General features: G+C 42.9%; 1 protein-coding gene across 1 annotated transcript in view; it reads left to right on the top strand.

Moving 5' to 3' along the window:
- The window catches only part of DUSP27 (dual specificity phosphatase 27 (putative)), a 17,900-nt gene extending 3,773 nt beyond the window's left edge, over nt 1–14,127 (top strand). Inside the window, exons 3-6 of the mRNA XM_009274556.2 lie at nt 1,514–1,608; nt 2,496–2,727; nt 3,486–3,703; nt 5,895–14,127. Of these exons, the coding sequence (XP_009272831.1) occupies nt 1,514–1,608; nt 2,496–2,727; nt 3,486–3,703; nt 5,895–8,737 (3,388 nt within the window). The 3' untranslated portion in view covers nt 8,738–14,127. The remainder of the gene's footprint in view (nt 1–1,513; nt 1,609–2,495; nt 2,728–3,485; nt 3,704–5,894) is intronic.
- The last annotated feature ends 524 nt before the right edge of the window (nt 14,128–14,651 follow it).

The raw sequence follows: 14,651 nt of genomic DNA on the forward strand, positions 1-14,651 counted from the left end.
CCCCTCCCCTCCCTTCCCCTCCCCCCTTTTTTCCCCCTCCTTTTCTTCTTGCTGTCAATGCCAAAAGCAATGATGAAAATGGCAAGATCCTTCCCAACCAGAACGAGGCCCTTGAAGCATCCAGGCTTGGGCAGTTCTGCACCTGTGTGTTTCGTGGATGCTTGGGGCAGATACAGGTAAAATGTGTTGAGGCTGTGGTGGCAGATTATTACCAACTGTTATCTTTTTATTGAGGTTGGAGGCAACCTTTACAGCAAAAGGAATTGAAGGCAGGGCATAGCTGCAAATTTGTGTCAGCTCCTGTAAATGAGACTGAGACTCCCCTTGCTCATCTCATAAACTCCTTTGAAGAGCTAGAAAAGGATTACTTTCAGTCACGGTTGACAAGTGCTGGAACCTAACTAAATGACCTAGAGGAGCCCATTAAGTGGTTTCCAATGGCTGTGCCCTCCATTTTGATTCTGGAGAATGAAAGCAGTTTAGCTCTCCAGACACTTTGCTGCATCCTGACTGCACATTAATCACCCTCCCTCTCCTGCTTTCATTACACAAAAACAGTGTGTTGCAAGTACTGCAAGCCTGCATTGCCAGATAGCTTCTGTGATGGCAGCAAACTTGTCCTAATGATCTGTACCATCTATTTGGAAGGAAATGTAGAGGGTGTGCATCAGGGACAAAGCTCTGTAAAATATTTTGTTAAGATGGTCTAAGTAAGAAGAGAAGATTTACTTGGACTGTACAGGTGGACCCAGATGGAAATATATTTGTTTCCAAGATTGTGGCCCTTTTTTTTCTTAAAAAAACTTCAGTAAATCATGCTGTGTGTCAAAGAACTCCCTTCAAAGGTGTTTGTGGGTTTCATATAGTTGTTTCTGACCTGCAGTTAGACAACACTATGTGAGTGGAGATACTGACCACAGATTCATGCTATGAAGTGACCAATGTACTGAGTACTGAGGCAGAGATTCACAGGCTTCAATCTTAATGCTTGCATTGCAGCTTGTGATAACTCCAAGGATGCTTGTAGGCAATTAGCTACAGAAAAAAATACCCAACAGTTTTCTAGCATAATCTGTTTTGAATTGTTCAATAAATTCTAGTTAGGACAGTGTTTATGTCTGTCTGTCTAAGTGAGAGCTACTTGTGAGACTATTCCTTGTGATCCATCCCCCTCCCAGTCTCAAACCAGACACTGATCTTCTCTACCCAAAAACTCCTCCACCAGTCCATTCTCTTGCACTCCCAGCCCACTGCAGCTCCTCCCCATGGGAGCTGTCTACATCCTGCAAACACGGGATACTAAGGCATATTTGAAGCCTGTAGTGCCATGCTGGAGAGCAGGGTGGGGCTGAGGGGTGGGAGAAGAGCTAGGGCTTGCCTTATACCATCAAAAGATCCGCGCTGCTCCAGTTCCCTGCTGCTGTCTTCTGGAATGGGTGAAAAGGACTGAAGTCCTGGAGATGGGATCCCAGTGGAGGGCATTTGCCTAATAGGCAGTGTGGTTGGTTGGCAGGTATTCAGTGATATCGGACACTGATACAGAGAGCATCTTCATGGAGCCAATCCATCTGTCATCTGCTGTGGCTGCCAAACAAATAATCAATGAAGGTAAGAAGAGGAAGGGCAAAAGAACTATGTAAGTAATAGAGACTTGAGTTGCACTTGTTTTGCCTTTCTCATCCAGAGATCCTAAAATGATAAAAAAGTCTTTATGAGAAAACCCCACCTGAGGTAGAGATGAAAAGTGCAAAGAAATAACAATTTACAGAAAGGTTTGGTGACTTCCTTTGAAGTTGTGCACTGAATCTGTGGCAGAATCGTGTACCACAGTGGTGAATAGAGTTTGATTGCTGGTTGCTCACTGCAACAAACTGAATAGAATAGAATAGAATAGAATAGAATAGAATAGAATAGAACCTACAATGACCATCTAGTCCAACTGCCTGACCACTTCAAGGCTGACCAAAAGCTAAAGCATGTTATTAAGGGCATTGTCCAAATGCCTCCTAAACACTGACAGGCTTGGGGCATCCTCTCTAGGAAGCCTGTTCCAGTGTTTGACCACCCTCTCGGTAAAGAAATGCTTCCGAATGTCCAGTCTAAACCTCCCCTGGTGCAGCTTTGAACCATTCCCACGTGTCCTGTCACTGGATCCCAGGGAGAAGAGATCAGCACCTCCCTCTCCACTTCCCCTCATCAGGAAGCTGTAGAGAGCAACTGCATTCTTCTGAGGCTAGAATGAGTGTGCCCTTAACTCCCAGGCCTTTGGCCAGTGTGGGTCTCCGGACTGAGAGGACAGTGCAATATGCTCTTCCCATTACTGACTACCTTGAGGCTGCTAGATAAGCATGTGCACGCACACATTGCAGACAGGACGGTGTGATGTTACTGGGAAAAAAAGCAAGCCACAAGGCTTGTCTCAGGAACAAAGGATGACAGGTCATATATTTGCTTTGTTTTTACATGCTTTTAGTTACAGTGTCAGTTTATTCCAGAACTGAAGACAAAGGACACCAAGGTAGATTCAGCGTGTCCCAGGATGTTAGAGTCCGCGCAGCAATTGATGGTGGAAGACCTGTACAACCGAGTTAAGGAAAAGATTGATGACACCAGCTTGTTTAACACGCCGTGTGTGATGGACTTGCAGAGGGCACTTGTGAAGGACAGGCTGGAGACCCCCAGGGATGCTGTGGATGAAGTCTGGCCTAATGTCTTCATAGCAGAAAAGTGAGTGTCAGCTTTTGTCATCAAGTCGCACGAGATTCCCAGTGAAGGGTCAGATGGAACCACTGAAGGCATAACATGTACTACATGCATCTAATACCTTTCATCCCTAGAGAGCCCCAAAGTGTTTTTCAGAATATGCTCACAAAGATCTCTGTGCACTGAAAAGTAAATACTTCTGAATAGAATCAGCAGCTTTCCTATGCTATTTTGATGCCTCGAGAGTTTAGGAGAGGAAAAGGCAAATGAGCCCAAATTACACTGTTCTGATTGGAATTTGGCCCTGAAATTGGGACTAAAGTCTTTGTTATGTAAAAGAGAGTTAAAAAATAAATGCCGTAGCAAATATCGAGTGGAAATGGTTAGGTCTTCTGCACCATGGCTCAGCTGCCTGAGACACCTGTGCAAGTGACCAGAACAGAATTAGGAGGGGATATAGTGTAAAACATAATTACGAAGTGATAAAAATTGAGAAATAAGTAAACAGCCTGAACCTAGGATGGCAGGATGAGTTTAAAATCAAGCTGGCATGGAAATTGAGCATGCAGCTCTACTGGTGAGTGCAAGTTTCTCATTTTCTTTTCCTGGTGAATATTGGAAAGAAAGACCTGTAGAACTCTCAAAGGACATTATGGTCTGAGCGGAGCCACGTGTCGGATGAGTAACACAGACTGGGAGCTCTGTAGCGCTGTTAGCAGACAGCTTCTTTCCTATGCGAAATAGGAGCACTGATACCTAACTTCTTTCTTTCTTTTCTGAAGAAGTGTTGCGGTCAACAAAAGCCGTTTGAAGAGACTGGGGATCACGCATGTCTTGAATGCAGCTCATGGTACAGGCGTATACACAGGACCAGGTTTCTACAACGGTCTGAATATCCAATACCTGGGCATTGAAGTGGATGATTTTCCAGATATGGATATCTCCAAACACTTCCGCCCAGCTGCAGAGTTCCTTGACGAAGCACTGCTGACTTACAGGGGTAAGAGGAGAAGATTACAGTGGTTCCAGAATGCTTGGGAATTAATGGGTGGAAGCATTACTCTGATAAATAGACGATGCCGCATTTGTAATTGGGTAGAAGGCAGATACTTTGTTCTTTGCATCCAGTTACAGTGAACACTTCTTGCCCATTTCTGCCATGCCTCATTCAAAACAGGAGGGGGCAAACTAGTGAGAGGAGGCAGCCCAGCAGCCCCCGCTGCAAGCCCCATGTCTTCGGACTCAAACTGGCTGCGAGCCACCTCCCTCAGCTGCTTTGAAAGTACCCTCCTACTGCAAAGAGGTGAAGCCCTGCTCCAATAAATAGATCTTTTAATATCGATATTATATAATACTATATATAGATATATTCCTGTACACTGTGAGTTTCAGTTTTGCCAGGATGCTTACTGCAAAAGAACAGGCTGACTTACCTGAACAATCCAGACAGCTGGATTGAACCCCTGGATGTCTACACCCCGGCTACTGTATAATTTGCTGGACTCCGATTCCATGGCAACTGTTATTCTGTGGACCGCCAGTGCATACTGGTCATTTTGTTGCGGCTTCAGTGGACAGTTAGAAATATCTTTATGGAACTCAATACGAAAATGAACACCGCATTCAGTGATATCACTGACATTCTTCATATATGTATTCAATGCATTTAATTTCTGTAGAGTGACAACAGGTCACCTCCTAGTAGAAGTGGCAGTAAGAAAAGTGAGAAGTTTTGTTAGTACGCAAGAAAAGCTGAGCCAATTTTAATAGCTCACCAACAACACCACGAGGAGGGACACTCTACCCACCTATGTTCTTCCTCATAACTCCCATTGCTACCCTTGGCACAGTACAGATGCTTACTGCTGCTGGCACTCATCAACCCTTCAACTCGCTAACCCAGCAAAAACAACAGCCCAGCAGGGAAGAGGTGGCTTTCCATTGGGTTAGTGAGCTGAACTGGCTTATTAAAGGGCCCGGTGAGTACCAGAGCCCACACAGGAAAGGATGCAGGGAGACAGAGGAGCCTTGAAAGAAAACAGAGGAATGAGATCTCTCCCTTTTGGTGAGCTGTTAGATAGGCTTTACTGGCTGCTAAAACACTCGGAAGGCAACTGAGACTTTTCATACTAAGAAAGGTGTAAAAGACATTTCGGGATTGTAGGAATAGATACATTAGGTAAATACTTGTGGTAACATATCGGCAGTCAGAAAGGTGGTGTTTAAACTGGCTTCATTAAGTTTCAGTGCAAACAGTTTGATTAAACTGGAGTTTATCACACATTTAGAAACAGTAATTTCAGTTATTTGCAGGCTAGCAAAGCCTCATTTAAGCTCTCTTCATATTTACAAGCTTTTCTTTAACTGTAATTTGCTATAAAAATAACTTTTAAAAACAATTCTTCTGTGCCAAAGCTTAGTTTTCTGCATTCTGTGTAAATGCCATGAAATAAAGCAGATCCTCAGCTTTGATTCTAGCTCTTGCAGTCACTATTTACAGAACGGTGGGTCCCAGTAATTTGGAGCAGCTGTATCAGTTTGTCAGAGGCAAAATCAGCTTTTCTGCTAGTTGCTTGGTTCTCCTGTTCTCAGATGTACTATGACTCTGGTCTTCAGCCAGTCTACGTGTAACTGTTTGAGTGTACCTTGCAAAACTGCAGATCTGGATTCTGGCAAAAATATAATTAAATTAGTATAAAATTGTATTTAAGTCCCATAATGTGCCTTATAAAAAATTAAGTTATTTGCTTATCCTCCCAATACCCTCCTGGAGGCTAATGCTAGTATCTCCCTTTTTACATATGGGGAAACTGAAGCATGGAAAGCTTAATTGTCTTACCCTAAGTCAGCCAGCAAGTCAAGAATACTGTATCACTTGTCTTTCTAATACCTATTATAAACTTCTTGATTATTTGGGGAAGTGAAGTGTATAGGTGAAAATACAAATATTATTTAGATTGTTTTAAAATGTGCCTGCCCACCGCTTTTGAAACTAATGTGGTTATTATTCATATGTATCTAGATTTTTATTAAGACAAAGCTAACAAGTATTTAGTTTTGGTTTCAGTCACTGAAGTATATAATCTGTCTAATTTTTAACACTATTCAGAGAATGCTTTTGTGCTACATATCAGAGCAACCTCTCTGTGTTATTGGAAATAGCTAATTACTTTTATATTCAATATCTGTAGGCAAAATCCTTGTCAGCAGTGAAATGGGAATCAGTCGCTCAGCTGTGCTGGTGGCTGCTTACCTGATGATCTACCACCATATGACCATTCTGGAGGCTCTGATGACTCTAAGAAAGAAGCGTGCCATTTACCCCAATGATGGCTTTCTGAAGCAGCTAAGGGAGCTCAACGAGCAATTGTTAGAGGAACGAGAGTTGGAGCATACTGGAGACGAAGAAGTCACTCCTAGTCAAAGTCCTGTTGTCCATGCAGGGACTTCTTCCCGGCTGTCTGGAGTTGGGGACTCAGAAAGCATCATGGGAGCCAAAGCCCACTCCATCACAGTAGAAGAAGAGGACACCAGCAGCCTGCTGGGTAGTCTTATGAGCTCTTCATCGGCGGGAAAATCTAGCTGGGTTTCCAAACACTCCACCCTCATCAGTGAGGAGGAAGAGGAACAGCTGTATAAGGAATGGAGGAAGAAACAAGGCCTGCCTGCAAAGGAACCAGGAGTTAACCATGGAAGAAGAACTTCTCCAAAGCTTCTGGATCAGGAAGGGGAACAATCTGAGGAGGATGTGGAACAGAGGATCCATGACTGGCAGTGCAGAAATGAGAAATACCAAATGGAGGGTCCACCCAGGGAGGAGGATGGAGATTCCAGCATGGGAGGAAGACCTTACCCATCAGGTGAATTCAGTGATGTTGAGAGTGTGAGCAGTTTTGAGATCCAAACCCTAAAGCAACAGTTGGAAGCCAGTAGCTTTAGCAGGATGAGGAGGAGCCGCACAGGCTCTGTGTCTTCAGAGAGCACTTGGGACATGTGGAACCAAAGGCTTCTGGAGATTGAGAAGGAAGCTGCTCAGAGGTATCGTTCTAAGAATAAAATTGGTGGGGAGAGACAATCCCCAGAAACAGGAAGAAAGGAGAGGGATGAGGATGAGGAGAGTGTGTTTTCAGACAGTAGCTCCTTTTACAATTTCTGCCAAAAGAACAAAGACAAGTTGACTCCTCTAGAAAGGTGGAAGGTCAAGAGAATCCAGTTTGGCTTTCACAAGAAGGATTTAGAATCATCATCATCTTCTGCACCATCTCCAGCAGAAGATGGCAGCCAGGCAGGTGGGGAGGGGACAGAAGGGAAGAGTTTGTCAGATATTAACCTGACTGCTTACCAGGCTTGGAAAATGAAGAGGCAGAAGAAGGTGGGCAGTGAAAGCAAGGAGGAATTTGTGGAGTTTGCCAAAAGTGAGGATTCTGCTTCAGCCAAAAAGAAGCAGAGGCGTGTAGAGCTCCTTGAACATTCAAAGAAAATTTTAGAAGAAAGCCAGTCCATGTGCAGCTGGGAGACAGACAGTACGATGAGTGGGAGTATCCCACTGTCAGCTTTCTGGCCCTCAGCGCCTTCTGCAGGCGGTGCCGAGGATACAGCTTCTGCACTGAGCATGCAGACAAATCATTCATCTTTGTCACAGACCAGGAGCAGCACGGGGGCAATGCAGCCTCAGATGCCAAGTATACCTCTTCCCAATCTCCCTGTTGGCCCAGGTGACACAATATCCATGGCAAGCATTCAGAACTGGATCGCTAATGTGGTCAGTGAAACCATTGCTCAAAAGCAAAATGAGATCATGATGCTGTCCCGTCCATCGTCTGCAATGGCCTCCAGCGTAATGTCAGGAGACCTTGGCAGGCGTGTAGATGATGATAAGGTTTCTCTTCTCAGTGCTCAGAGTGGCTCATCTCTTGCTACCTCTCAGCTTCGCCAGCAGGACATGCACAGGGCTGAGTCTCAGTCTGTCCTGTCTTGCAATACCTCAGTGAGCGCAAGGACAGAAGGACTGAGTTTAAACATGAAGACAACACAGACAAGCAAGCCACTGTACAGCCTCTTTGCTGATGATGTTGACCTAAAGAAACTCAGGAGGAAGGAGAAGGAGATGCAAATGGAAATGAGAGAGAAAATGTCAGATTATCAAATTGAAAAGGTAATCAGAGACAATAAACGCAGCACTTTATTTAAAAAGAAGATGACCAAAGGAGAGGAAAATGAAATAGAAGATGACAGAGAGAGTACAACAAACAGCCACAGGTGCCCCTTGCAAGCAGATCTTGACAGAACTGATACAGTCTTTGATCCGTCCAGTCAACCTGCAAACACAGGTGCAGCAAAGTCAGAGATAGAGACTGGTATTACCAAGTGGCTCAGTGGCCTGAGAGCAGAAAGAGAACCACCATCATATTACGATGAAAGTGAGAAGGCTAGAGAGAAATATAGCAGATCATCCAAAGTTAGAGAGATGGATTCTGAAACATCCAGTTACAGATTTTCCAGATCCCAAAGAGAAGAGCTAGACAGCTGTTCTTCCTACGAGTCAAAAGGAGATTCACTGAGAACCGCGTCAAGATTTTCCTCTGCTTCTGCAAAAGAGGACAAAAAGATGTATAAGTTCACAAGGTCAAGGGTCAGTGAGACAACAAGTTCCAGAGAAAAGAGCCCAGAGCTGCATGTTTTCAGCCGAACACCTGAGCCATCCTTTGACTCTGAATCCCCTGAACCATCTACACAGAGTCGAGTTAGATCTCATCATGTGGAGGCGTGTGAAGAGGAGGCCAAGTCAGACATGTCAGAATTTGGAGCTAAGAGAAAGTTCACCCAGAGCTTTTCAAAGTCTGAAGAGGATGGAAAGAAGGAGGCAAAAGTGGAACAAACTGAAGAAAGATTTGCATCTAGACAGTTCTCTCAGTACAGGCGAAGCATGCGTAAAGAAGAGGAAGAAGAGATGGATGATGATGCCATTATCGCTGCTTGGAGAAGCCGACTAGAAGAAACTACAGCAAAGCTCCGGCGGCGAAGGGAAGAGTGACCAAGATCAGATTAGAGGAACACAAGCAGAGCCACAGAGTCCCCGAATCACTCATCATTATATTTCTGATAATCCTTTGTGGTTTGTAGGGCATTTCCTGCAGATAGTTCTCTTCTTAATCAAAAGCGATAAAGGGAAGAGGTCAAGTTTTGGAAGTGTTTGTGGTTTGTCAGAAAGAAGATGCTGGTATTAAATGATCAATGTAGGTAGGAACACAATGTTAGAAGCCATTAGGAGCCAGACGATGCTTCAGCAGCAAAAGCAAGTAATGGTGGCACCTCAATTCAAAAGACCAATCACATCCCATTTTGGTTATTTCAATTTCCTAGCCTCGTTAAAGACTGGACATATTTTTTCTAGGATCTTTTTGATCATAAATGGAAGAAGGCAACAGCCTTTTCTAGGAACTTGAAGAATGTTCCTCTCTTAATCAGTTTTACTTTCTACCACTGAGAAGATACTGCCAGGTAGGCTCCATTTTCTGCACCAGTCTTATGAATGTCTACAGAAATAAGACAGTTCAGGGGAATACATGTACTGTTTTACTTCACTAAGTAGCAGAAGCAAAGTGAAATAGAAGAAAGAAGATGCCTCCTTCTTTTTAGAAGTTCAATGCAATAATGAATGTATTCCTGTGGTACCATTGTTTTCTATTAGATGGAGTCATCTCTGCTCCGGCATAGTTGGTTCCTGCTGATAACTTTGGGTCAACAAAGGACAAATGCAGTAATATTAACAGCCATCTAAAAATTATGTTCTGATGCGGTTAAAGAGACGGAGCTAGGGTTAGGATTAGTCTTAGGTTAGGCTGGGTTTCTGAAGTACTGACTTCAGGTTGTTTTACGTATGCAGCTCAGCTAAGTCTGTGCTTTTATGGCTATAGTCAGATTGTCATGTATTAATTTTCAACACGATTGCCTTAAAAGAAAAGAGTGATACACAAACTGACCTCATAATAAAATGATGTATAACTAAAGCGTTGGTGTAAGGCACCATGCACCTAAGGACAAATTGTATGTCTGTTGAATGTGGTACTTGGAAGCTCATTTTTTGGAGATGGTAGGTTTAGTTGGCGTGTTACAGTTAACGTGTTGTTTGTATCATGAGCTACAGAGCCCACTTCTCAGAGTGAGTGGAAGGAGCACAGTCTCCGTGTTAACTGAGTACACCAAGTTAAGAGCCTCGGGTCTTTCCATGCCCTGCAGAGCCTCATGAGCTTGTGTGACATGACCTGCCAGGCCTGCCACAGCATCACTTTTGTGGCTCGTATGATGCTGTGTCTCTGACGCATCAAAGCACCCAACTTTTTGTCACCAGTCAACATCCTCCACCTCTCTCTTATAAAGACCTAGGCCAATTTCTCCTGATTTCTACTCTGGAATTATCTGTTCCCTCTTCTGTACAGACTGTATTTTGAAACAACAAAACCCTCTGGCAGAGCTGAGTATAAAACAACAATGGAGGGATGATGCAGTATTGCTCTCTCACAGGAAGTTTTGTCTTTCTTTTTCTTGTAATCTCTTCTCCCTCCCACTGCGATGCTTAGAGCTCACTATTACTATTATGCTAGTACCTCTCCCTATTTTAATTGTGTAATATAGACAGTAAGCTCCACAGGGCAAGGGCCTGGTCTTTGTCCTTGTCTGTATGACGCCACGCACATCAGCAATGCTATCTAAATAATGGCTACTGATAACAAAATGCAGCTGCCAATTTTCCTAAACTTAGAATCATTTCTCTCAACTATAACTCACTGATTAGACATTATCCCTGCTTCTCTGGAGATAAAGATGACTCTTTCTGACAGCCAGGACTAGGGTAAATGATAGCTACTTATTGTCAGGTGAATGGAGTCTCAAAATCAGGTGATTGAACAATAACGGGTAGAAAAAGAAGAGAAAGAACATATTTTACTTGTGTGTTTGGGGTTTTTTTGAGTAAACTCAGATTACATTTTTGAAGTACATAAGGAACATGGTCTTCTTAATGTTTCAGGCATCCAGAGATGCTATAAGGCTTATAATGCACTTCTACTGCAATATAATATGTAATACAATGCATCCCTTATTTCTGCATACTTCTGTGAGTTGTATTTTTTTTAAGTAGTGGAATTCCAGGCTTTGATCCACATTCTGAGATTTTATGTTGAATTTCTGCAATGTGTGTTAGGATAGGCATTTTCCTCTTTTCTTCATCCTTGGTAAAGTTGCTCTGTGGAAAAAACTCTGCACATGCATATTTGGAGCTTGCTTTAATTTCAGTCTAGAAAAGGTCTTAAGTTTCGACAGATCAAAGTGGAAGTGTGCAATACCTTCTGGCACTGAATTTACTTTTTTATCAAGGGCTGGTTCCTTCTGAAAAATCTCTCTCCCGCTTCCTATGGCTGGCTGCTGTTCTCAACAGAAATGTCTGTCCTCTGCAGTACTGTAGGGGGCATCTTACACTGTAAAAGGTGAGCATTATATGATGTAGTAATTGGTTTCATTTTGCACTGTACAGCACAGCCTTTGTTTGGGTAGCATTTTGATTTAAACAGTAATCTAGGTCTGCCGCACAAATAAATTATTCAAGGCTGAGGGGCAGAATATGGTTCTATAACAAGCCTGAGCCAAACCATCCTGATAGCGAGTTTTGACCCTTCTGGGAAAGGGTTAAGTGGGTTCTGCTGACTCACTGAGGTAGGTGGCTTATTAGTTCACTTGTGTAAAAGGGAGATAAAAATGGTTTGCTGGGGAGAGGCCATCTAGGATGCTGGCTGAGCAGTCATGAGGGAGAAGCCTTAGAAACAGCTGAACTTTATTTTCTTATTGCTTATATCCTTGTTAATAAAGCCAAACCCCCAAAGCAATAAGGGGGTGGGGATCATTTTGGACTCCATTTAGTGTATGGCCTGTGCTTGAAAGTGAGATGGGAAAGGCTCCAGCTCACAGGTATAAATTACATGAAACAGTGACATAAAGACCTTGCATGGTGAAAATATTAAAGCATTCAGTCATAAGACCAATAACCAGGAGAGACAGAAATGGAGAGGTTGAAGGCAGGCTAGAAAGTCAGGTTTTAAGATGAGAATTTAGAAGGAGATAGGGAATCGGTGAAAGGGGAGAGGTCTGCACAGATTGTTTCAGGTGACCAGAGCTGCAGAGTGAATGGTTTTTCAGCAATGACACTGTTCTGACACTAGATTAAAAGAGTAGGTAAGTACCCAAATTTATCTAGGAAGGATTTTTCAGCAAAGATGCGCTGGGACTGATATTTTTGCTCAGCCTCAGTTTGCTGCTGTAGGCAGGAGGGGGTTTTTTGGCATTGTACAGTGGAAGGTGAAAGTGCAAGGAGCATCCATACAGTCAGTTAAGAATATAAACACAGGAACATCAGAAAGGCTATATGGGGTCAGACCAAAGGTCCATCTGGCTCAATATCCTGTCTCTGACAGAGAACAACAGTGAATACCTAGGGAAGAATATAAGAGCAGTGATATAAGTGATATTTCCCCAGCATGATCTTCCAGCTTCTAATCATTTGCAACTCAAGGACCTCCTGAGCCAGATGTGATATTTTTGTATTTAATAGCCCTGGATAGATTTTCCTTCTATGGAGGTGCCTAGTCATTTTTGAGTTATAGCCATGATAGCCTTGTACCCGCTAGCCTCCGTGATCTCTTGTGGCAAGAAGTCCCACAACTTACTCTACACTGAATACTAAGCCATCTCCTTTTTGTCTGTTCTGAACCCTCTGCCTGCTAGCCTCCTTTGATGACAAAATAATCTCTAGTTAGTATCTACATGCCACACAAGATTTTACCCACCTCTATCATTATGCCCCATCCTTAGCTCTCTGTTTTTCAGCCCAAGTTACTTATTCCTCATATGGGAGCTCCTCCATGTCTCTGATTATCCTGGCCGTTCTTCTCTGAACCCTTTCCAGTTCTGCTTTGTCACGTTTGAGATGAGGGACCAAATCTTCACACAGTATTCAGGGTGCAGGTGTGGCAGGGATTTATCCTGTGGCATAATGACCTTTTTTTTTTCTGTTCTCTCTTCCTTTCCTATTAACTCCTAACAGTTCACATGCTTTTTTGGCTGTTGCTGAGAACCAAGGTGACATTTTCATGGAACTATTTATTATATCCACAAAATCTTGTTGCTGGATGGCAATGGTCACCATTTTATATGTTAAGTTTTCTTTGCGTAATGCTTGACATTTATTAGCATTGAATTTCATCTGCCATCTTAATGCTCAGTGTCTCAGTCTCATTAAGTCCTTCTGCATTTTTTCACAGCTGGCTTCTCATTTCTACTACTCTGTTTCCTTAATGTCCTTTGAACAATGTAGAAACTCAGGGTATGCGGGGAGCAAAGAAGTTAAGGAGGGACACGTGAGAGAGAAACCCATTTGATGTTGGTCTGAGTGAAGTAAGAAGTAAGAAAGTGATGAAAGCTGGAGAGCTAGGAGATAAGAAGTGTTCAAAAAGAGATCGGAAGACAATAAGCAAATTAAGAAGGGGACCTACATTGGATGGAGACAGTAAGATACGTATGTAAGCCAAAGAGGCTAATGCAAAATATTAATTTGTTTAGATGTATAAAAATCTGGGGAAAGGTTATGGGGCAACCTCTGTGGGAAGGAAGGAGATGGTGGGATTTACAGAGATTACAGGTTTGTAAGAAATGTGAAGGGGACTGTGAGAAATGGAAAGGGTGAGAGACATTAGTGGGACATAGATGATAAAACGACATCTGTGCTAGACTGGGAATTCAATGCGGCAGAAGCAAGTTTGGAAGGAAGCGGAAACGTGCCAGAAATAAGTTATTCCTGGTGTAACAGCTGCATTCTGCATCGTAATACTGATAGGTGTGGGGCCATGGCTCATTTCCCCCATCTAGGATTTTCAGGGCAATTTGATTTATTGCATGTGGCACTAGTTTAGACTGGATAATTTTAAAAGGAGTTTAGCACCATTTCCTTCTTTTAGAGCTCCTTGAGAAATGCTTATGCATTAGCTGTAGTGGAGAGCTAGGTGAATTATGAGACAAAAAGTTTTACTTGGGGATGGTAATGTTGCATTGCCTGCCTTTCCTTAAAGGGTTTAGCTGGAATACATTCAATATAGACATTATAACATGAAAACACAGTATCCATGACCTTCCTAAATTTATAGACAATTCAACAGAGATGCAGAAGGCATGTGATTAATATAGTCTAGGGCTTGGAAAGACACTGCGTGCTCATGTACTCCAGCAGAACCTCTTTGAGAGCTACCTAGCTATTCTCTGGAATTTCACTTGTCATTAGAAAAATGAAAGTGGGTTAAATCTCTGGCTGTTCTAATTGTGAAGAAAACTTCCAAAATTGGAACTATGTGTAACAAATAAACAGTTCTCTAGCAAGGTGGGAGCATAGCTCTAAATGGTGTGTGAATTGCCCCAGTCATCTCAGCAAGGTGCTAACTTATTTGCCCAGGAGTAATAATTTAAATGCCAATAACATTTGTTACATTGTTCTTCATGTAAAAAATGGAGAGGTTCAAAGTAGGTGTATTTAGGTTGTATATTGCCAATATCAGCATAATCTACTTAAATGAACACCCTGTCACTTTGGCTATCCCTAGGAACAGAAATGTTTTTGACACGGAAGAATCCTATCCTTTTTTTCCTAGACTGCCTTTTGTTCTTTGGTACATTTCAGGGTATTCAGGAGCTAATTTCCTGTTGCTTCCATCTACCCCTCTGTTACAACCATTCCGTAGCTTCTGAGCTCAGTGTTTCCCTGTGACTGCTGTTCCCCTGCCACAGGGGGCACACGCACATACACACAAGCACACACAGAGACATAAAGGGAAAACATTATTTGTGACTTATAAAAGCAGGCAACAATATGAATTCAGTTCTTCCCAGGACCAACAGGTTAAAGTAAA

This window comes from Aptenodytes forsteri, unplaced genomic scaffold, assembly GCF_000699145.1.
Source record: "Aptenodytes forsteri isolate BGI_AS27 unplaced genomic scaffold, ASM69914v1 Scaffold287, whole genome shotgun sequence".
Taxonomy (NCBI): domain Eukaryota; kingdom Metazoa; phylum Chordata; class Aves; order Sphenisciformes; family Spheniscidae; genus Aptenodytes; species Aptenodytes forsteri.